Source organism: Pogona vitticeps, chromosome 2, assembly GCF_051106095.1.
Source record: "Pogona vitticeps strain Pit_001003342236 chromosome 2, PviZW2.1, whole genome shotgun sequence".
Taxonomy (NCBI): domain Eukaryota; kingdom Metazoa; phylum Chordata; class Lepidosauria; order Squamata; family Agamidae; genus Pogona; species Pogona vitticeps.
In genome coordinates, this window is record NC_135784.1 from 57,042,874 (window position 1) to 57,066,903 (window position 24,030).

The 24,030-nt window shown below is 43.3% G+C and overlaps 1 protein-coding gene across 1 annotated transcript in view; it reads right to left on the bottom strand.

Annotated features, from left to right (window-relative positions):
- Window positions 1-24,030, bottom strand: part of PLXND1 (plexin D1) — a 224,745-nt gene that overhangs the window by 118,184 nt on the left and 82,531 nt on the right. Inside the window, exons 7-8 of the mRNA XM_072989488.2 lie at window positions 22,400-22,508; window positions 20,436-20,538 (exon numbers count right to left, since the gene is read on the bottom strand). Coding sequence (XP_072845589.2) covers window positions 20,436-20,538; window positions 22,400-22,508 — 212 coding nt within the window. The remainder of the gene's footprint in view (window positions 1-20,435; window positions 20,539-22,399; window positions 22,509-24,030) is intronic.

The following is a 24,030-nucleotide window of genomic DNA, read 5'->3' on the forward strand; positions in this document are numbered from 1 at the left end:
CGTCCCCTTCTCATCCTGCCTTCACACTTTCCCAACATCAGGGTCTTTTCCAGGGAGTCTTCTCTTCTCATGAGACGGCCAAAGTATTGGAGCCCCAGCTTCAGGATCTGTCCTTCCAGTGAGCACTCAGGGTTGATTTCTGCTCCTGGAGGTCCTTTCATGAGGGAATGAAGGGTTCTGTAGTTTTTGATGGTTCAACATCAGATCCCTTTGACATGCAAAGCAGAGTGAAACAGGGCTGTGTCTTTGCACCAACACCTTTTAGGATCTTTTTTGCTGTCATGCTGAAGCATGCTTTTGGAACTGCAACAGAAGGTGTCTATCTCCGGAATAGATCAGATGGAAAGCTCTTTAATCTCTCAGACTGAAAGCAAAGACCAAAGTCCAACTGAAATGCATGCGGGACTTCCTCTTCGCCGATGATGCAGCCATTGTTGCCCATTCTGCTGAAGACCTCCAAAAACCCATGAATCATTTTAGCAAGGCCTGCCAGGACTTTGGACTAACAATCAGCCTGAAGAAAACACAAGTCATGGGCCAGGGCGTGGACTTACCTCCCTCTGTTACTATCTCCATGCAAGAATTGGAGGTTGTTCATGACTTTGTGTGCCTTGGCTCAACTATCTCTAATACTCTCTCCCTAGATGTCGAGCTGGATAAACGCATTGGCAAAGCAGCTACCATGTTCTCAAGACTCACAAAGAGAGTATGGCTCAATAAGAAGCTGACGACATACACCAAGATCAAGGTCTATAGAGCCTGTGTCCTGAGCACACTCCTGTACTGCAGCAGGTCCTGGGCCCTTTGTGCATAGCAGGAGAGGAAGCTGAACACCTTCCATATGCATTGTCTCCGATGCATTTTTGGTATCACCTGGCAGCACAAAGTTCCAAATAGAGTAGTCCTAGAACAAGCTGGAATTTTTTTAGCATGTATACATTACTGAAACAGCAATGTCTACATTGGCTTGGGCATGTTGTGAGAATGGCTGATGGTTGGATTCCAAAAGATCTCCTGTATAGAGAATTAGTACAGGGAAATCGCCCCAGAGGGAGACCATGGCTGCGATACAAGGATATCTGCAAGCGAGATCTGAAGGCCTTAGGAATGGACCTCAACAAATGAGAAACCTTAACATCTGAGCGTTTAGCCTGGAGGCTGGCGTTGCATCACGGCCTCTCCTAATTTGAAGAGACCCTTGTCCAGCAGGCTGAGGCAAAGAGGCAGTTACGAAAGCAGCAAAATCAGGTAGCTGGACAGGGGACAGATTGGATTTGTCTTCAGTGTGGAAAGGATTGTCACCCTCAAACTGGCCTTCTCTGCCACACCAGACGCTGTTCCAAGTCCTTCATACAGTGCACGTTACCATAGTCTCTTGAGACTGAAGGATGCCTAATCTAATGGCTAGATCAGACATCTCAAGCAATGGGTGTACCTGGCCCATTAATTTTAAGTGTGCAAATGCACTCCTGACCACCATTGAAATCTGGGCACCCAAGCTCAGAAACAGGAGCACACTCAAGTGATGAACCTGTAGATTCAGGGGGAGTGTAACCACATCTAGCATAGGTGCAACCCTATTCCATGATCTGCCTCATAGCTAGCAGGACCACTTCTCTTTTGCTTGGATTAAGCTTCAGCTCATTTTGTTCAATCCATTCCATTACTAACACCAGACACTAATTTAGAACTGGAACAGTTTCCTCAGATTTAAATGAAGGATTTCTGGTAAACAAGATGGCAAATTGGTGTGAAAGGGTCCATTATACAACCTACTCGTCAACAGAAAAAGACTGCATGGAGATCAGATTATCCGGCTACTCCTTTGGGTTTCCATAACTTGATTTTTTATATACTGTCAGAGCAGTAAAATCAGCTGGTGTATATTATCCATAAAACAGGCAGTTATTTTCTTCAAATATATGGATATCTTCCAATAATTATGTCCCATTTGTTGCTGTTGTTTCATCATTAAATCATGTCTAACTCTTTGTGACCCCATGGACCAGAGTATGCCAGGCCCTCCTGTCTTCCACTGCCTCCCAGAGTTGGGTCAAATTCATGTTGGTAGCTTTGATAACTATCATGTCCTCTGATGTCCTCTTCTCCTCTTGCCTTCACACTTTCCCAACATCAGGGGCTTTTCCAGGGAGTCTTCTCTTCTCATAAGATGGCCAAAATATTGGAGCCTCAGTTTCAGGATCTGTCCTTCCAGTGAACACTCAGGGTTGATTTCCTTCAGAATGGATAAGTTTCATCTCCTTGCAGTCCAGGGGACTCTCCAGAGTCTCCTCTAGCAACACAATTAAAAAGCAACAATTCTTTGGCGGTCAGCCTTCTTTATGGTCCAGCTCTCACTTCCATACATCACTACTGGAAAAACCACATCTTTGACTATGCAGACCTTTGTCGGCATGGTGATGTCTTTCATTAAGCTTCATTAATTATCTCCAGGAAGGGCTGTGTCCTCCCTAGCAAAACCATGTGCTACCCCAATCTCCTGTACATCTAAAAGAGGGCTGCCAATCGGTGCCTCAAGATCTTTCCTGACCTTGGTTTTCACCTGCTGAAGCAGGTCATCCTTGGATTCATCCTCAGAAGAAGACTTTATTAAGTAGGGCATGACCAACCTGCTGGTGAAGGAGTCAGTATTCCAGAGGAGATAGGGAGATACCATTTATTAGAGCAAGAGTATCAACAGGTTGCCCACTTGTAATTGTAGTTCTTCGAGTGGATCTCTGTGATTCACACCCTGGGTGATCCGCGCCTGGGCGGAGCCTCATCAGAAAGTTCTAGAGCTTCTGCAGTAGCAAAAAACACATTAGAATAAGGGCCCTCTCCCTCATATAAGTACATTGGCGCCAAGGCTCCCCTTTCAGTTGTGTCAACTACCGCTATATTAAGCAGGATGGCATGACAATAGGGAGGACGGGTGGGATGTATGACTCACAGAAGTCTACTCGAAGAACTACAATTACAGGTGGATAAACTGTTGTTGTTCTTCATGGCCCCTGTGAATCACACCTTGGGTGACTAAAAAGCTGTCTTACCCAGAAGCAGGGTGTCATGCCAAGGTAGAGGCTAGAACAGCATGGTCCAAAAGCCGTATCAGACTTTTGCCGGATATCAAGTCTATAATGCTGGATGAAAGTGGACGGCTGTGCCCAGATGACAGAGGCGCAGATGTCAGGAAGTGGTACACCACGTAGGAATGCTGTAGAGGTTGTCACTGCTCTGGTGGAGTGAGGGTGAATCACCTTTGGGACAGGTTTGCATGCCAGCTGATACACAAGGTGAATAGTTGAAGTGACCCATCTAGATATAGTTTGAGACGTCACCTGGTGACCTTTAGTAGGTGGTTGGTAACTTATGAAAAGTTGAGGTGAATGCCTGAAAGGTTGGGTGTGTTGGACGTAAAAGGCAAGGGATCACCTAACGACTAAAGTATGGAGGATTCTTTCTTGAGTTGTGGACAGTGACGGAAAGAAGGAAGGAAGGATAAACGGCTGAGAGAGATGGAATTCAGATATGACTTTGGGGAGGAAAGAAATATCCATGGATAGTTTGACTTTGTCCAGAAAAAAATGTAAATAAGGATAGTTGTGACATAAGGCCGCTAAATCATTAGCTTGTCGAGCTGAGGTGATGGCGATGAGGAAAACTGTTTTAAAGGTAAGTAGCCATAAATCAGTTGAAGCTAAATGTTTGAAAGGAGCTTTAGTAAGTTGTTGCAGTAATAGTGTTAGTGATCATTGCGGGGAAGGCGGGTGGGTATCTGGATAGATATGAGATAAACCCTTAAGAAAGTGTTTCAATGTTGGATGCTTGAAGCAATCAGCTGCCGGAGAGGGGGCTGATAAGAAACTATGGCGGAGAGGTAAACTCTCAAAGAAGAGAGGGAAAGGCCGCTAGATTTGAGATGAAGAAAAAACACAGAACAGTAGCAAGTGATGGGTTGATAGAAGGCAATGAAGAAGCTTCAGTGAAAGATTTGAATTTGTTCCATTTATACAGGCAAGCCTTTCTAATGGAGGGCTTCTTCGGTTGACAGAGGACGTTCATTAGCAAGGCGGAATCCTCCACACTGCCAGGTACAGAACAGGTAAGTCTGGGAGGAGTACGGTGTTCTGCGTGAGGAAGTGAGGCAAGTGAGGGAGGTGGTGGACATCTGATGAGAGATTGTGAAGGGTTGTCTCAGCCACCAAGGGGCTATAACAATGGCATTGGGTTTGTCTTGTAGGTGAACCGCGACCTTTTGGAGAAGTGGGAACAGCGGGAAAAGGTAAGTGAGGGTCTTGGGCCATTGGCCGACGAATGCATCTCCTTGGGAGTGTTTACCAATGCCAGCTCAGGAGAAGTATCATTTGCACTTCTGATTTACACGGGAGGTGAAGAGGTCAAGAGTTGGTTTGCCCCATCGTTCACATAGGCAAATAAAGACTGATTGGTCTAACTCCCATTCGTGATCTGGAGAGTTCGTGCGGCTGAGTAGATCGGTCAAGTCGTTGTCGAGGCCGGCAATGTGTAAAGCCATGAGGCAGATATGATGTGCTAGGCACCATTCCCAGAGGTCGACTGTTAAATAGAGGAGACTTAGAGAGTGGGTGCCACCTTGTTTTAGATGTAGTACATCGCCGTGGTGTTGTCGGTGGCAATTTGTACCATCTTGCCAGCGAGGAGATTTCTGAAAGCTTTGCAAGCTTTTATAACTGCCAACAGCTCTAATTCGTTGATGTGAAGCGATTTATCTCTGGAAGACCACTTGGTGTAGATTTTGTGAGATTTGCAGTGAGCTCCCCAGCCTGTGAGGCTGGCGTTGGTGGTGACCTGTATTTGTGGTCATGGTTGTTGGAACAGCCACCCGACAGATGGGTTGGGAGGAAAATGCCACCACTGAAGTTGGGAGGCGGGTTCTAGGGTGACTCTTAAAAGACTGTGAGGAGGGTCTGTGAGCAGGTCAAAGAGGGTGAGAAACCATGACTGATATCTCGAGACGTACGTGTTGCACGTGGTCATAGAGGCCATGGGGCTTAGTACAAGTTGCACAGTCAAGGCGGGTACCATAGATGATGCGTGAAGACTTGAAGTAATACAATGAGCTTTTCTCTCTTGTCTGGAGGGGAAAAAGCACGAGCTTGTGTGGAATCTATGCATGCGCCTATATAATGAATAATCTTTGTAGGTTTCAAATTAGATTTTTTTTTTCGTTGACAGTGAGACCGAGATCACAAAGGAGGGTAAAGGTGAAGTGAGTGTCTCATTGGGCCTTGCCACAGGAATGAGCTACAAGGAGCCAATCATCGATATATGGAAATATGAGAATTTTTTGCAACCTGAGGTAAGCAGCTACTAGTGCCATGCACTTGGTGAATACTTTTGGAGCTGTTGCAAGGCTGAGAGGAAGCCTTTTGAATTGATAGGCTTGTGATCCTAGTTGAAATTGAAGGAATTTTGGAAGTATGCGTCTTTGAGATCTATAACAGTGAACCAGTCGTTTTTGTGGAGTAAAGGGAGAACTGATTCGAGGGTAACCATACTGAATTTTGTGGTAATGATGTATTTGTTTAACTCTTATAGGTCTAAGATAGGGTGAAGACCTCCATCCTGTTTGAGTATGGTGAAATAGCGAGAGAAAATCCCTTTGTTGTATTGTGAGGCGGGCTGTATGGCATCTTTGAGGAGTAACTTTTTTATTTCCTCTTCTAGGGTTGGAGATGGTGGAGTGATGACATGTGTTACTGGAGGAAGTTGGAAGAATTGGATGCGGTAGCTGTCGCAAATGATGGACAGTACCCAGGCATCTGTAGTGATGGATTCCCAGACAGGTAGGTGTTTCCAGAGAGCAGGATGGGTGGAGTGGTGTGCGATCTTGGTCATGGGAGCGTCAAACATGATGTTTGGGCTTGCAGTCATTATGCCTAGTAATGGGTTGTTGGCACGTACGTGGGTTGTTGGCAGGGTTTATTTCTTTGATTTCTGAAATACGGTATATAAGATGTTTGTTTTGGAGGATCACATTGGAATTTTTGATGTGAGTTGATTTTGTTTTGGGCATTGTTGGTAAGATTGGTAAACTCTCCTACGTCTAGCTGCTGATCTTTTCTTTTGTGCATTTTCCAAAATATCATCAGTTCTAGCATTAAAGAGGCCTGCCCCGTCAAATGGAAGGTCTTCGATACGTACGTGGGCATCCTCAGTCAGGCCAGCTGTCCTTAGCCAAGAGAAAAATTGGAAGGCTACTGAAGTCGCCATTGGCTTTGCTGTAGTGTCTACCATGTATCTTGCAGAAAGCCTCTCTTTTTTGGCAATGGAAAAGCCTTCTTGTTGAAAGGTTTGGGCAAGTACTTTTTTATCTTCTGGTAAAGGTTCGACAAAGGTTGACATATTGTCCCAAAGGAACCGTTGATATGGAACCATGGCTCCCTGATAGTTAGCGGCATGCATGGTGAACGCTGCTGCTGAATAAAGCCATCTTCCCATTGAGTCAGTCCTTCTACTGTCTTTATTTGGTGGTACGAGGTTTTGTCGATGTCGAGATCTGGATTGTGAGGCTTCAACAAAAATAGAGTTTGGAGCTGGTTGTATTTGAAGAAATAGAGCTCCAGCATCATGGACTCCGTAGAGGTTATTCGTTTAGACATGGTATGGGAAGAGGCTAGTTTTATCTTTGAGCGGTGCTGAGTAGAGATGGAAGCATCGAGATGTGTGCTGGAGTAGTTGTATCTTTAGAGATTGGGTCGTATAGATGATCGGCTGGTTCTGTCAAAGGACGGTGGATTTGGAGATTGAGAGATTTAGCCATATGGATCATGTTGGGCGTAAGTTTAAAAGTCTCCCACTGGTGATGGTGGCTTGGCATCAACAAGGTCAGATTCTGGTGAGGTAAGTAATACTGACGGCATCTGAGGTTTGCATCCGTGATTGGAATAATTGGGATCATATTGGGAGTCGATGGATTGTCGATTGACTTCAGTGTTGATAGGTTGAGTGTCATAGTATTGACGTTTATGGCTTGATGTCGATGGAGGTGGCGTGTCCATGGGCATTTGTCGGTGTCAAGGATTTTTTATATCGAGAGATGTCATCCGGGTGTCCATGGACATCGTTTGATATGGTTGAACATTGGTGTCGAACTCGGGGTCATAGTGATGTTGAGTTCAATGGCTTGGTTCTATCGGGCAACAGAAATTGTTTGTTGATAGAGGGAAAGAACGAGTGTCCATGGACCAGGATGGATCTTGAGGATCATCCATCTCAGAGCCTGTGTCTCGGTCATGTCAAAATGGAGGTTGTTGACAAGCTGGTAAAGCAGTGGAGTATATAGATGCTGGAGATGCCAAGCGAGAGGAATGATTTCCCTCATCTGCATTAGCAGGAAAATATCGGGAAGCTGGAGCTGTAAAAGCCTCGTGTGTAGAAGAAAATTGTTCGACCATCTTGGTTCTTTTAGGTGCCAGGTAAGGAACAGCTTGGAGTTGATGTGGGTCACAGTGATATGGCTGTTTCAACACCGATAGCTGTCGAGATTGAGGCCCGCCATAAGAAGGTACAGCTGGCTGGATAGAGCAACTGGCTGATTGGCAGTTGTGGTTTGTCTGGTCAAGCACTGGTTTAATGGCAACCCAGTGAAAGTGCTGAATGCGGGTCTGAGCCATGCGTGATGAAATAGACGGCTCCAGGAACTGTTGGGGCTGATATCTCTGACGAGGTTGTGGTGGACGATCAGATGTTACCGAATAAGGTATGGTCTCTAGTTGTTGTTCAGAATCAACCCTATCAGGTTAAGCAACTACAGAAGGGTTGTTCAAAAGAACAGAGTGTTGAGGACTGGGAGAATAAGATGTTAATTGATTGACTCTGTCATCCCATTCCGGTGATTGAGAGCAGGGTTGATGAGAGGGGATTCCATCATCGTCAGAAGGCGAACCAATAGAGATTGATTTGGTGGTTTGTTGATGCTGCTGAGAAACGATCACAGCTTTAGATTTATGATGTCTGGGTCTTTTAGGCAGAGAAGGCTCCGAAACCAAACAGGCTTTGGTGGGCATTTGACATTTAGTGGAGGGCTTCGATATTGAGTATTCGGTATTGAGCGCTTCAATTTATGGAAATTTTAGACAAAGTAGACGGAGCGTCCGAGTGGGATGGTGTGGTTGATGGACGTTGTTTCTTAGCTTCAGAAAGAACCTTCTCCATTGCTTTGGTTTGTGAGGTGGCCTTATAAGGAGGCTGGGCCATTTTGGTTGGTTGAAGGGATTGTTCCCCAAGACAGAGTTTTAATCTGGATAAGTGAGAACGCAGGACTCCGCGCTTGATGTTCTTACAATGCTTGCAGATGTGCCTCTCCTAAGCAAAAAAGACACTTGGCATGGCTGTTGGAGAGTGGTATTTTGTTATCACAGACCACACAGTGTTTAAATGGGCCCAAAGGGGCCATGAATAGTAAAAATAATTAGAGGAGAAAAAACGATGATGGGGGAGCTGTGGCCAGAGGCCGAGAGAAGTAGAAAAGAAAAAATCTCTGATGATTATGAATTTGATCTAAAAAATTAAAGGAAAAAGGATTGATAACAGAAAGGAATCAAGAAGACACTCTCTTTCTCTTTTACTCACAGAAGCAGAACTATGAGGCTCTCAACGCAGCAGTTGAAAGAAACTGAAAGGGGAGCCTTGGTGCCAAGATATTTATACAAGGGGGGACAGGCCTTATTCTAATGTGTTTTTTGCTATGGCAGAAGCTCTAGAACTTTCCGCTGAGGATCTGAGCAGGCACAGATCACCCAGGGTGTGATTCGCAGAAGCCACAAAGAAGAACAATGATCCACCAGCAACTGGAATGGTGGTACAAAAACTCACCAGTGGATGGGAGGGGGAAAGGAAACAGCTGGAGCAAATCAACCATTGTTTCAAATGTCTTTATGATTATGCACTTAGAAACTGAAATAAACAAGATGTACTTGAACTCTTAATGTTGGAAGACATCTATAATTTAACAGGCATTACTGAGTCCTGGTGAGAGGAAATGTAAGACTGGAATAACTTAAAGGTATAATTTGTTCCAAAGGACTAGACTCAACAAGTGGTGGGGAGAGAAGCATTCTATGTAAAGGATGAATACAACTGTGATGTATCCATCATTTGTAACATGGAATGTTGATGGAAAACATTTGGGTAGAGATAGAAGGAGAGAGAAGCAACAGTTGGCTGGGTGGGTGCCACACACATTCAAGCCTGACTGACCTCTTGTTTGATGCCCTTCTAAATCATCATACCACACAGTAGAAATAGAATTCTTCAAATACCCTCACATTTGTTAGAAATGCAGCTTTGTCAAAAGGTAAGTCCAATGAATTCTTCACTTGCTTTTTTTTGTGTCATTTCCAACTTCGCTGTCTAGAAGTTGGAAATGACACAGACATCAGCTCCCCTAGATCTCCTCCCCACTAACAAAGAATTGCCCAGTGCAATGGAAGTCATGGGGATTTTGGAGGAAATTACTATACGCTGTTTGCATCTGTTAACAGAATACTGTACAGAGGGAAAACTGAGAGTAGGAAAACATTCTGGATTTTAGGAAAGCTGATTTTAATAAACTTTAGGAAATATTGGGAGATGCAGTGTGGTTAGAAATAATTTTAGAACTGCAAAACTGCAGACCTGGAAGGAACCCTATAGATCATTGAGTTCAGCCCCTGACAAGGAGGCACAAGAGTTCACAATGGATGGTAGTCTCTTATGGGGGTGGGTGGGTGGAATAACGAAGTCATCACAAACCATTCCCATTAGAAATAAGAATAGTAAAAAGGTGAAGGTTCCCCTTGACAATTCGTCCAGTCATGTCCGACTCATCCCTGTTTCCAAGCTGTAGAGCCAGCATTTGTCCGTAGACAGTTTCCGTGGTCACGTGGCCAGCGCAACTAGATACAAAACAGCGTTATCTTCCCACCGTGGTGGTACCTATTTGTCTACTTGAATTTTACACGCTTTCGAACTGCTAGGATGGCAAGAGGTGGGACAAGCGACGGGAACTCACTCCATCACATGGATTTTGACCCTGCAGCCCAGAGGCTTTGTGGTTTAACTCGCAGCACCACCATATCCCTAGAAAGAATAACAGGAGGAATCTAAAGAACCGTGGCTGGCTGCATTGAGAGCTTTGAGATAAGCTGTGATTTTAAGAGAATATATAAGAAACAGAGGGGGAGATAAATAATAAAGGGGTAGCACAAATGAGTAGCCAATATTTGTAGAAAGGTAGTCAAGAGGACTGAAGTTTAGAATGACCTCAGGCTTCCCAAAGAGCTTAGAAATGATTTTTAAAAAAGCTTTTTTAGGCTTTGCTCAGAGCAAGAGGAAGAAGAGCGAGGTAGGAAACTGCAGTGAACAAAGTGAACAGAAATGCTAGTTAGTGGGAAGCAGAGAAAGTAGAACTGCTTAACACTTACTTTGCTTGCCTCTTTTTGCAAAAGTAAAAAAAAAAGTGCTCAACCTTGCTCAACCTTGCATAAGTGGGAGGCAGAGAGAAGAAATCCTGCTCAAAGTAGATGAAGAAGTGTCATGGGAACACTTAACCACTTTAAATTAATTCAGATCTCCAAGGCCACATGAACTGCAGCCAAGGGTACTAAAAGAACTAACAGATGGAGTCTCAGAGCTTTACTCTGAAATTGTTGAAGAACAGATGAAGTTCCTGATGACTGGAGGTGGGCAAATTATATTCTGTTATCAAGCTGGAAAAACGTGGGCTAGACCATCAGGTGAACTTATACTTGGCTGATGAGCCATATTGAAAGAGTGCTGAATTCCTTGTCATCCTGGATCTAATTGGGATGCTGGTGGGTTCCGGCCCAGTGTTATTCAACATTTTTACAAATATCTCCAATGAAGGAGTAGAAAGGATGCTCATAAATTCTTCAGATGAAACCACACTGTAAATGGTGGGTTCTGTTTTAAAATGATGTTAACAGACTACAAAACTATGTCACAACAAGCAAAACAAATTTCATCAGGAAAAAAGTCAATTTCTATACGTAGGCAGGAAAAAATTGAAAATTAAATGAAGGATGGCTGACATGTGCTTTGGCAGTGGGTACATGCAAGAAGGATCTAGTGTTTTAGTAGGCTACAGAAGAAACATGAATCAACAGAACAAAAATTAACAATATTTAAGGTTCAATAGAAGTAGTGGTCAGATAAAAGGAATAATTACACCACTCTATACTGTTGTGGTCAGAACGTACAGTGGGGGCTTGACTTGAGAACTTAATCCATATTGGAAGGCGGTTCTCAAGTCAAAAAGTTCTCAGGTCAAATCTGCATTTCCCATAGGAATGCATTGAAAACCATTTGATCCGTATCTGCTCTTTTCCGTCCATAGAAACTAATGGGAAGCTGCTATTCAGCCTTCGACCACTAGAGGGGGATATTTTGTTTCTTTTTTTCTTAGGTCAAGAAAGGTTCAGGGAAGGCAGGGAAAATACAGTCCAGGCAGTACAGTACCAGGCAGTCCGAAGACTGTCTCCCAATCCACTCTCTAAACGCTGGGAGGAGTGAAGAAGCAGACAGGCACCCTTTTCACTGGCCAACAGTTAACTGAAAGTTCAAATTTTGCACTTTCCCTGCCTCCCACGTGGTTTTTTTCAGTTCTTAACTCAAATCTAAGTATGTAAGTCAAGTCAATATTTTCCTGTGAGAGCGGTTCGTAAGTCAAAATGTTCGTAACTCAGGCCATTCGTAAGTCAAGACCCCACTGTACCTGGAATACTGTGCCCCATTCTGAATAATTAAAGAAAATATTGACAAGCTGGAACATGTCCAGAGGAGGGCAATCAAGAAACCAAGCCCTATAAGGAATAGTTGAGAGAGAATGGTGTGTTAAATTTTGAGAAGATACAACTGTTGAAAGGTTTGATGAAGAAAATGGAGCACGTTTCGTGCTGATCCACATGGTAGGACTGGAATGAACAGATTCAATTTATAAGAATGGAGATTTTGACTATACATGAGAAAGGACTTCTTGACAGTAAGAAGAAAAGTTCTTATGGCAAAACAAATGTTAAGATCACTAAAGGTAAAGGTAAAGGTTCCCCTTGACAATTTCTTGTCAAGTCGTGTTCGACTCTAGGGGGTGGTGCTTGTGACAAACCCAGACCTACTGGGATATGTCACACAGTTACACTAAGCTGCCACCAACCATTCCCTTTAAGAAGTCACACAGACCAGGGATGGATTTTTAAACAATAAAAAGAATAAGGTTTATTTAAATACACACAAGGAAAAAATAAACAATCAGGTGAATAGGATAAAGTAACGTGGCTTATTCTCACTCATACAAGCATACAGTTTGGTTCACACAGAACCCTTAACTTAAAGCACAGACCCTGAACCTATCAGTTCTGGCTGACCAACAGACACCTGAACCTATCAGGTTGGTACTCTGACACACAGTAGTACCCTGTCTGACACACAGACTCCCACAACAGCTTCTTCTTCCCAGCTGCTGCTTCGTCACAACCCAGTGTCTCACAGTGTTTGTCTCAGCATCTCTCTCTCACCACACAGGCATCACATATTTATACAGTACAGCCCCTCCTCCTGATGTCCCGCCTTCCACTCCCCATAGGATGGAACTTTCCCTCCAAACCCATGACAGACAGGTAACATCAGTGCTGTATATGTAACACCTCCCCTCTTTATAAGTTGTTTTGTAGGGGGAAAGCTAAGGTGCTTTTCACCAAAAAACAACCTAGGTAAAATACACAACAACATTTATACATACCATATTATACTTACTCATACTTACATTCTAAGTTAAACCATTTACCATATACATTACATCCATTTACCTTTATTCATACAAACCAAATCAAAAACAGGTACATTTTACTTTTTGTCATCATTATATACACATAGTCCATGTTCTTTCGCCGTCTTCATTCTTCAGGTCTTCTTGATAAGGCGTCAGCAACACAGTTCACTGACCCTCTGACCACCTTCACTTCAAAGTCATAGTCCTGTAGGTTTAAAGCCCACCTCATAAGTTTGCTATTGTGGGTTTTCATTGTCTTTAACCATTGCAATGGTGAATGGTCAGTGCACAGAACAAAATGTCTTCCCCAGATGTAAGGCTTGGCCTTCTGGATCGCGTAGACTATGGCCAAACACTCCTTCTCCACGGTTGCCAAATGTCTCTCACCTTTTTGAAGTTTCCTACTCAGGTAGGACACTGGATGCTGGTCACCATTCTCATCCTCCTGGCACAGAACTGCTCCTACCCCGCTGTTAGACGCATCGGTGTAGATTATGAACTCCCGGTCGAAGTCTGGAGCACGCAGGACAGGATAGTTGATTAACGCCTCCTTCAACCTCTGGAACGCCGCCTCACAGTCGCTGGTCCACGGGATGCGGTCATCAGCCGTCTTCCTCGTCAGATCGGTCAGCGGAGCCGCAATCTCGCTAAACCTCGGGATGAACTTTCTGTAGTAGCCCACCAATCCAAGAAATGATTTGACTTTTTTCTTGGTGTTGGGTCTGGGCCAATCACGAACAGCTTCTATTTTGGCCTCCAGGGGTTTTATCACTCCTCCCCCTACCATGTGACCCAAGTATTTTATTTCTGGGCTACCCAGCTGACACTTGCTGGCCTTTACTGTTAGCCCTGCTGCACTTAACCTCTGCAGCACTAACTCCAGGTGTATCAGGTGATCTTCCCAGGTATTACTGAAGATCCCTATGTCGTCAATGTAGGCCACTGTAAAGTCACTGAGCCCTGCCAAGGTCTGGTCCATCAGCCTTTGGAATGTGGCTGGTGCATTTCTGAGACCAAAGCTCAGGACTCGAAACTCATAGAGACCAAAAGGGCTGCAAAAGGCAGTCTTTTCTTGATCCCTGGGATCAATTCTTAATTGCCAATATCCCTTTACCAGGTCCAATGATGAGATGAACCGACAACCCCCTATGGTTTCAATCAGGTTGTCTAGCCTGGGCATTGGGTAGGCATCAGGAGTGGTTACACGGTTTAATTTCCTGTAATCAACACAAAACCTAATGCTCCCATCAGGCTTGTCCACAAGGACTATCGGAGAGGACCAAGGACTAGAAGAGGGGACGATTATGTTCTCCCTAAGCATCTCGTCCAGCTCCTTCCGCACCTTGTCCCTATAGGGTCCCGTTACTCGGTATGGGGATACTGCCTGCGGGGGTGCATCCCCTGTGTGGATCCGATGCATCACTCCCTTCACTATCCCCGGCTTGTTGGAAAACACCTGTTGGTATTTACTAAGCAGCATTTTTAGTTCTTGCTGCTGGTCTTGGGTGAGTGCCGGACTGATCTTTACCTCCTCTGGGTTGTATTTTACTTCCCCTCTACCCTCCCAGAAGGGTAATTCAGCTTCCTCACTCTCAGCTGCTTTTATCGCGAATAAAACCCTCTGTTCCCCTCTGTAGTAGGGTTTTAGGGCATTCACATGAACCACCCTCCTTGCTTGGTTCTCCTCCTGCTCTATTAGGTAGTTCAGGTCTGACATCTTGAAAATGACCCTATATGGTCCTGCCCATTTGAGCTGCAGTTTATTCTCTCTGCAGGGCCTAAGCCAAAGCACTTCCTCCCCTGGGTCAAAGTGTCTCTCTCTAGCTTTGTGGTCATACCATGTTTTCTGTCTGACCTTCTGAGCTTGCAGGTTTTCTGCTGCCAGCTCTAGATTTCGCTTTAGGTCATTCATCAAGGTGTCTATGTAAGTCACAACGTCTTGTGGGTCATCCTGGGTGATCTGCTCCCAATTTTGTTTGATCAAATCAAGGGGCCCTTTCACCCCTAAGTGTGCAGCAAACATGTCAGAGTGACCCCTTTGTAAGATCATGGGGCGATACTTTTCAGGTACCACCAGCTGACTTCTGATCCCATCTCCCCCTTTTGAGATATTCCTCAGGGTTTCTCTATATAAAATCCCCTTTTTCTCCAGAAATCTCACTGGGGTTTCAGATGTTAGCTGGGCGTCAGTCACCTGTTCAAAACACTTTTGGAGAGTGGCGTCTGCCTTTTGCTCCTGTCCAAATCTGCTGTCTGTGGTTAAGGTTTCCACCACAGCTTCTGAACTCCCCTCTGCTTCCGTCTCTGGCTCATCATTACCCCCCTGAACTGTCCCTGTGGTGGCTTGTGAGCGTGTAATCACTAGCACCCGTTTCACATGTTCAGCCAGGTCATTTCCCACGAGCACGGCTGCTGGCAGAGTCGATGAAATCGCTAGCCGCCAAACTCCCCTCCAGCCTTGAAAGTTGACAGGTACCTCTGCTACTGGCAGTGAGATTATCTGCCCCTCAATCCCTGCCACCTTCATGCTCTCATTTGGGATTATAAACTCCCTAGGGATGATATCTGGATGGCACAGGGTTACCTGGGAACAAGTGTCCCGCAGCCCCCTATACTGACGGTCAAGTATTCCTACGTCCACCCCTGCTGTCTCAAACAACTGAGAATCTGTTTTTATCAGCAAGCAGCGCTTTACCTCTATAAGAGGACCATTTTCCTCAGCCTGATCAGCAGAGGTAGCTGTTCCAGACTGAGTAGTCATGGCAACAGGCTCCCTCTGTGACCCTGAGCCTTGCTCTTTCTGGACACAGAACACAGCTTTTGGCTTGGTTCCACTAGACTCCTGAGGCCCCATTCCTTTTAGCTGCTTTAATTTCTCACATTCTGAGATTAGATGACCCTTTCCCTGACAGAAATAACATTTTCTGGTGTATTTTGATTCTCTCTCATCTTGTTTTGGTTTTCCCTCCAAAACCTGAGGTCTTAGTTTCATGTCTGAGGGCTTCCCTTCACCATGGGCCCCTCCCCCTTGCTGGCTTTTCCCTGGTCCCTGAGAGTACTTGCTGTAGGTTTCTTTGGGTTTACCTACAGATTTCCCCTCACCCAAGGGCTTTCTTATTTGGGAAATAAAATCTGCGATCTCTGCGGCTGCTGCCACAGATTTCGGTTTCCTCTCCCTCACCTGGAATTTCAATTCCCCCTGCAGGACTGAATAGAACTGTTCCAGTGCTATCAAATCTTTAAGCTGCTCATAGGTCTCTGTTCCCTCCTGCGATAGCCATTTCTCAAGCAGCCTCACCAATTGGGCCCCCACTTGGGTAAAAGTCTGTTCTGGTTTTTTGGTGAGGGACCTGAATCTTTGTCTCAGCTGCTCCGCATTTATCCCATGTCTGGCAAACACCAATTTTTTAAACTCTGCAAAATCTTTCATCAGTTCCTCAGGCATCTCGGCATAAACCTCAGCCAGGCTACCACTGATTAAAGATCGCATGATGGTCATCTTCTCAGTTTCCCTCACTGAGAAGTCCACAAACGCTCTTTCCACTAAGGAAAAGAACACCTCAGGACAATCTCCCTTGTGGTACACAGGGAATTTCTTCAGGTCAGCCTTAGACAATTGGCCTCCCTCAGAATCCCTATTATTATTATTGTTCTGGTTCATCAGTTCCAGTTTTCTTAATTCAAACGCCATTCTCTCTCTCTCCAATCTTTCCTCTCTCTCCATTCTCTCTCTCTCTCTCTCTAATTCAAATTGCCTTTGTTTCTCTCTTTCCTCCATTCTTTCTCTCTCTAACCTTTCCTCCATTTCTCTCACCCTCAGTTCATGCTGTTGGGCTAGGATCAATTTTCTGAGTTCTGGGTTCTGCTCTCCTGTGCTGTCACCCTGCACTGAGCCAAATTCATCCTCAGAACCTTGGTCAATCTGGGGGTCTTTCACTTCACTCATGTCTGCTATCTGGCTTCGAGTCAAGGGCATAATCCCCCCTCAGAACAGGCTGCTTTAAAAAGTCAAACCTCAAAATAAAACGACCACTTTTTTCCTTTTTGCCTCAGAACCAGCTCTCCCTAGAGATTGCTGCTGTTCTTCAGCACTAAAGTTGCAACAGTATCGAGTCAGAGCCTACCCCCCTCTGCTGGGCCTCTCAGCTGGCAAGCTAGCTCGCTGTTGCTACGCAGTTTTGCCTCAGCGTTTTCCCGCCAAAACTAGGCTGCCTCAGAGCACCTTAATCTAAGTCTCCCCAGTTGGCACGTTCTTCTACTAGCGCACCTCCCCGTGAGGTACACCTAGAAGATTACCTACGCGCCTCAGACTGTCCCTGACTAGACCCCCCTTGCTCTGGGCACACTTGCCAAGGCTTTGCTGGACCTCTGGACAACTGGACCAGTCGTATCCCACACGCTGGACACCAATCAATGTGACAAACCCAGACCTACTGGGATATGTCACACAGTTACACTAAGCTGCCACCAACCATTCCCTATAAGAAGTCACACAGACCAGGGATGGATTTTTAAACAATAAAAAGAATAAGGTTTATTTAAATACACACAAGGAAAAAATAAACAATCAGGTGAATAGGATAAAGTAACGTGGCTTATTCTCACTCATACAAGCATACAGTTTGGTTCACACAGAACCCTTAACTTAAAGCACAGACCCTGAACCTATCAGTTCTGGCTGACCAACAGACACCTGAACCTATCAGGTTGGTACTCTGACACACAGTAGTACCCTGTCTGACACACAGACTCCCACAACAGCTTCTTCTTCCCAGCTGCTGCTTCGTCACAACCCAGTGTCTCACAGTGTTTGTCTCAGCATCTCTCTCTCACCACACAGGCATCACATATTTATACAGTACAGCCCCTCCTCCTGATGTCCCGCCTTCCACTCCCCATAGGATGGAACTTTCCCTCCAAACCCATGACAGACAGGTAACATCAGTGCTGTATATGTAACAGTGCTCATTCCCGTTTCCAAGTCATAGAGCCAGCATTTGTCCGAAGACAATCTTTCTGTGGTCACATGGCCAGTGCGACTTAGACACGGAACGCTGTTACCTTCCCACCGGGGTGGTCTCTATTTATCTACTTGCATTTGCATGCTTTCGAACCGCTAGGTTGACAGGAGCTGGGACAAGCGACGGGAGCTCACTCCGTCACGTGGATTCGATTTTATGACTGCTGGTCTTCTGACCCTGCAGCACACGCTTCTGCGGTTTAGCCCGCAGCGCCACCACGTCCCCTGATCACTAAAAAGTTAGAAATAATATGAGCTTTTGAATGTTGATGTATGTTTCATCAGGCAAAGATGGTATAGAACCATGGAGTTGGAGCAAACAGTCCAAAAATGGGGCCAGATGTAAGGACCACAGCACATGAAGTCAAACTGCTGGGGCAGCAAAATGGGGTTTTAGATTCATGTGAGAAAGAGATTACAAAGATATAAATTTGCAAGCTCTCTGCTCCTTACTCCCCCTAGAATTGCCCATTGCCTTAGACAAGGCTACAGATCTCAGCTGTAGGCTTGGAGCAGAAAGCCACAGAGCTGGTGTCAGTCTTTAGCAAAATAGGAAAATACACTTAGGTTGTGCACAAGGTTAAAAAAAACAATTAGAGCCAAATTGCCTGTCATACCTAGCAGCCAGAAGAGATGGAATCCCCACTGGAGTTCCATCTCATACACAAACCTCTTGCCATGGCAGCAGAATTTCTTCCAGAAGGCACATCATATTTTCAACAGCAAATCCAAAACGTAGCTGTGTTCTATCCATTCACAGAAGCAAAGTTCTAGGTTGGGCAACATATTTACTGAAGTATTAAAAAAAAGAAGACCTAAGGATTTCTAACCTTTAAATGGTCAAATAAAGATACTACCCAGCTATGAATCTTTCTTCTAAGCATGCATCACATGGCTACTTCTTATACTGATTCTAAGAGCTGTCTGCCAGTAGAACTGATGAATGTGCAAGGCGTCGGACTCTTCACTGGCAAGTTTTAAAGGAAGGTTAGCTGGTGATCTATCAAGGATGCTTTAGCTATAGATTTCCTACATCAAAAATGGATTGGGGGAAAAAATTACCCTTGTGATTCTTTCCAAATCTGTCATTCTGTGATCCCACAACTTTGATGAATTTACTGAAGTCATTTTTCTTATTGAATATTTTAGAATAGTTTGCACGTCTATATGACTGAGACAAACTGAAATTGGGAGGGAGGGAGTGCTAAAGGTGCAAGAGGGTCTGGAAAGTGAACGTGGAAAGTGTGACACAAGGAACGTGTAAGGACAGGCTGAATACATTCGGAAAAAGGCTACATTTTTAGAACCAGAGTGCCAAAAGAGGATTCAATTTGAAATGTAAATGCCTATTAAAATGATTGCTAAATGTCCAATTTATTTAAATGAACTCCAATTTAAATGTAAGAAGTAATACTATGCCATGTTTCCCTGGTATTAGGATAAGCATTTTGGATAAAGGTGATTTCTTGTTTCAAACTAGTGAATTTACTATTATTAGCTTGTCCGCTATCATTTTATAATAGACCAGTAAAACTACACACACACACACACACATATATATATATACACATACACAGCTTGTCTAGAATTAATTTATTGCTCAAATCCAAGCGTTGCAAAGCACATGGAAATAAAAATACTGGTCCAATTTTGAATGATAATAAAGTGTCAAGGGATTAAAACTGTGTGCAGAAAAGATTAGGAAAGTGGGCTACTTGTGCAAAATAATTATTAGGGTTTATTTAAGCCCCGATTTCTAAATATTCTTTACCTGAACAAGTGTGTGTGTGTGTGTGTGTGTGTGTGTGTGTGTGTGTGCGTGTGTGTGTGTGTGTGTGTGTGTGCGTGTGTGTTTGCGCGCGCGCGCGCACGCGCGTGTGCATGCTTGTGTGAATGTTGCTTTTCATTAGTGGACATCACATACAGGTTTAAGCACCAGGTAGTATATATTTATTTTTCACAGATGGAATACGAGTCTTAGAAGGACAAGGCATTCTAGATTTAATCAAAACAAAAAAATCAGGTTAAAAATATATGAACAAAAGACCTCCAAGATCAGACATTACTTTCAAAAGGAATTCAGTTTTCTATGTAGGTTATCATAACTGTTCACCCTTACCAAATGTCCATTTAGCTTCTCTCACTGAAGACAGTCACGTATATGTAGGGATATAGAGGCCAGAATATGAAAGGACCAACAGAGTCCTTTGCTGGTCCTTTCATCACCAACTGTGATATGAGGGACAAAAAGCAATCTGTATCCAATGAATGAGGTCCCCAAAGCTTTCCTAGCAACTGTCGTTGTTGTTTAGTCGTGTCCGACTCTTCGTGACCCCATGGACCAGAGCACGCCAGGCCCTCCTATCTTCCACTGCCTCCTGGAGTTGTGTCAAATTCATGTTGGTCGCTTCTGTACATATACCTTAAATGTTGGCAACTGTACATATACCATAAATTTTTCTATCAGAAAAGTATTTGCAATACTGACATTTCCAGGATGTTACCAAAGTCAATGGCCCTATTAGCAGTTACTTTCCCAAATGGAAATAAATTAGGCTTCATTAACATTTACAAGTATTATGAATTAAGAGGTGTTGTGTGGCTTACATTCATCAGTATGGAATCCTCACATTCACTCGCATTGGAGACACAGCTGTATTTTCTAGTACACCAGTAACACTTCCATTTAGCTGAGAGGCAGCTGATACATCTGAAACATACAAAAGGTACCTACACTTACTAATTAATGCAAGTGTAATTTACAGGCTCTTTTCTGTAACTGCATAAGTTTGCACATGCTTCATTATGTCCTTATGACCCATTAATTCACAATACACTGGGTTTTGTTTATTTTTTGTAATCCCTCTCTGTTATTTTTATGTGAGGTGGGAAACCTAGAAGTTCTTTTGCCTATCTACTTACACTCTATCACATCTGTTTCTGAGTGACTTTTCTTATCCATTGTTTCAGAGTTTTTTTACAGGAAACACTCTGCTTTCACAAGTACACAGATGTAATTTTGCCCTTAAAGGACAGGCAATAAAACGTGCTTTGTGTAGATACCTGACACCACCCACTGCTGCCTCCTCCACTGCTTATTTTATTCATAGACAAAGAAATGTTCTAACTTTATGGCAAAGTTGTCCAAATTGTTAAAATGGATCATAAAGAAGCCACTGGCAATGGTGCGGCTAAAAAATATTGTAAATAAAAAATATTGTAAATAAATAAAATATGTGTCTTTCTTTTACAGTTCATGTCACATGACATTAACTAGGTAAAGTTACTGTTAAGTGTTTTTTTTTGTGTATCTGTGTGTCTATACTTATTGATAGCTACTGCGATGGCATTAGAAAGATTTGCAAGCTTACTTATTGGGTTTACAGTATATACCACCCTCTCTGTTGCTATATGGAACCCCTGCTACTAAAACTAGAAGAAATATTTACTCTTGTGCAGTGCCAAAGCATTAAGCAGTTTGGGAAGAATATGTCTAGTGTCTCTTATTGTTTCTGTGAAATTTGTGTCAACTCTTGAAATCCATAAACTGAACATATTCTGAATGAGGTAGTCAAACCTACTCAACTTCTGTCCCTGACGGTTAGACTTAGCGAATAAATAGTGTCTTGTTTTGTGTCTCACGATGCATGTAATAGAAAAACAGTGTGGTCTTCTTTCAGCTTTAATATTACTTTTTCACTCCACCTAAATTTCACTTATTATAACTATCTCTCACTGAAAAACAAAAGTAGCTAGGCAATTCATGGATAGAAATGTAACACTGGGCTGAGTAACAACTTTACTGGATCATCAGAAAGGTACAGACCAGACAAAGTTTGGGTTCTCCAGAATTCCTCTCCATGTTTAGATGGTATAAAATTGAGGGGATGGAGCAGAAATAAAAAGCCACCCCATAACTTGTGATCTGATGTAATGGCTGCTATACTTGAGGGGAGACTGAATTGTGAAATGTAGATTGGAGATTTTTTGCCCACATGCCACCACCAGCATCTCTAAAAGTCTAAGTAGTTTCCACAGACCTGTATGAGCTGTGGCACCCGAGGTCAACATATTTGCTGAGCCTCCAGAAATTGACTTCTGTTCTCTAATATATGCTGCTTTTCTCCTGAGAATTAAGCAGAACTCTGAGGGTTAAACACCAAGCTTTCAGATTAAAAACATTATTCATGTTTTAGACATGTATATGGAAAAAAATGCCAAAAGCCATCAAAATGTCCAGATGGTCTGAAATGCTCTAAGACCCTTTCTCTGCAAACCTTGGCAAGCAGTGCCATCTTTCCTGCCAAGTCCCACCCAGTCCCCAAAATATCTGGTTGATAACAATGTAGTTTTGCTTAATTAACCCTCTAGAATATTTTTTTCTCCATATGATCAATGCACGTGTTTTTTTAAAAAAAGTTTGCCTAATTCACAGCATTTCCCCTACTTTTAGAGAAAGAAGGTGAGAAATAAAAGGATTTTCCAACCCTAGATTCTGATGCAGTTCACAGTCAGACAAGCTACTATTTGTCAAGCCACCTGCCATCTCCTCTCCACTGTAATTTACTTACGCCGTCTTTGGATAAATGTTTCCAGTTCTCTTGCAATCATAGATAGTGAAATTGGCCCACACAATATTTTTGCCGTTGACCCGAACAGCAGTTTGAACAATCACATGGTCTGGAAACATATAAACAAAAAACAAGTCACAAGAGAGTTGTTTTCATATTTTTCAAGACAAGATAAATGCCTGGAGGGGGAAGAACACTTAAAACTCTTTTTTTCCCATAAGACAAAGCTTGTCAGAGTTTCTCCTCTACTTTCCTCCACCCCATCAAACTTTACAAAAATTAATTGCTCAAGTCAGGAATGGGAAATTGCAGCCTATTTCCATAAATTGTACCGTTTATATTAATGAAATGTTTGTAATTAATATGACTAAATTGCTTGCTTATATATGCACTGTACCAATGCAACAGCACTTTAATGTTCATGATGCAGAGGAAACTGAAAGCTGGGCCTGTAATGGGTGCACTGCTAAGCATGTGCACTGTAGCAGTGTCTCTTCACAACACCTTGTTTAGGGAGGCAACTCCTCCCCGTTCATCAAAATAAGAAACCGGGGGAATGGGGCTTTTCTTTAGGTTAAAGCCTGCTCCACCATTCCTCTTAACATTCAGTTAATTTCATAACTTCTTACTTGTATCTTGTTTTACTCTGTGTGATGTTTGTGCCTTTTCCCACCATTCTTCTTCTCTTTTTTTTTCTTTTTTCTTTTTTTTCCATACCCCTAAATGTCCTGGTTCATATAGGTACCCCAGGTTTCAAATCACTGCTCTACATGATACTGGACTGCAATTCTGAGTATTCCTCACCAAAGGCTGTGCTATCTCAGGCTGATTGGCATCACAATCCAACAGCCTCTGGAGGGCCACAACTCGTACCCACCCCTGCTCTACAGAGCAAGAAAAGCTGAAATGTTTTCCTTTGGACATGGCCAGTATTTTGTGGGTGACATTTGGTATGAACATTAATATATCTCTGAAAAACTATTTCATTACTATATCATTTCACAATTTTAGAAACAATTTTTCTTATACAAATGTCTATGCTAGTAGGAGACCCAAGGATTCTGCAACCTACAGGTTTCGAGATTTCCCCCTGAACTAGAGTGGTCCAGCAGCAACTCATGCCAGCATATAAAGCTATTCCCATACAAACCTGGTACTGTTAATTACAAAGACACATATAGATGAAGGTTTAAAATGGGCAGAATCAACACACTTTGCCCTTCTGTTCCATCTTTTATTTCTAAAAGAAATGATTTCACTGAACTAAACCAAGTAAATTGAAGCAACTGAAGCTACTACATTTAAACTCAGGCTCACTATACCCTCTACAGTCAGCTCCATTTTAAAAAAAATCAATGGCTTATTAAAATCAATATTTTAACTAGCACTCTCATAGCCTGGCTAAAATGCAGGTGAAAAATTCCACTATCATAAATCCAAGAGTGTAAATTTCAGCAATGAATCTCTGCTAGTTAAGAAGTGGTCATTTGTATTTCTTGAAGTCGTGTGACTTGTGTGCAAAGGAATCTTCAACTGTTTCTGTGTTTTTTAAATATTAAAATTCACATCTCCCTTCAACAATGCTGCAATTTGGGTCAGGGCCTAGGTAAGCCTGACACACCTTTCTCAAG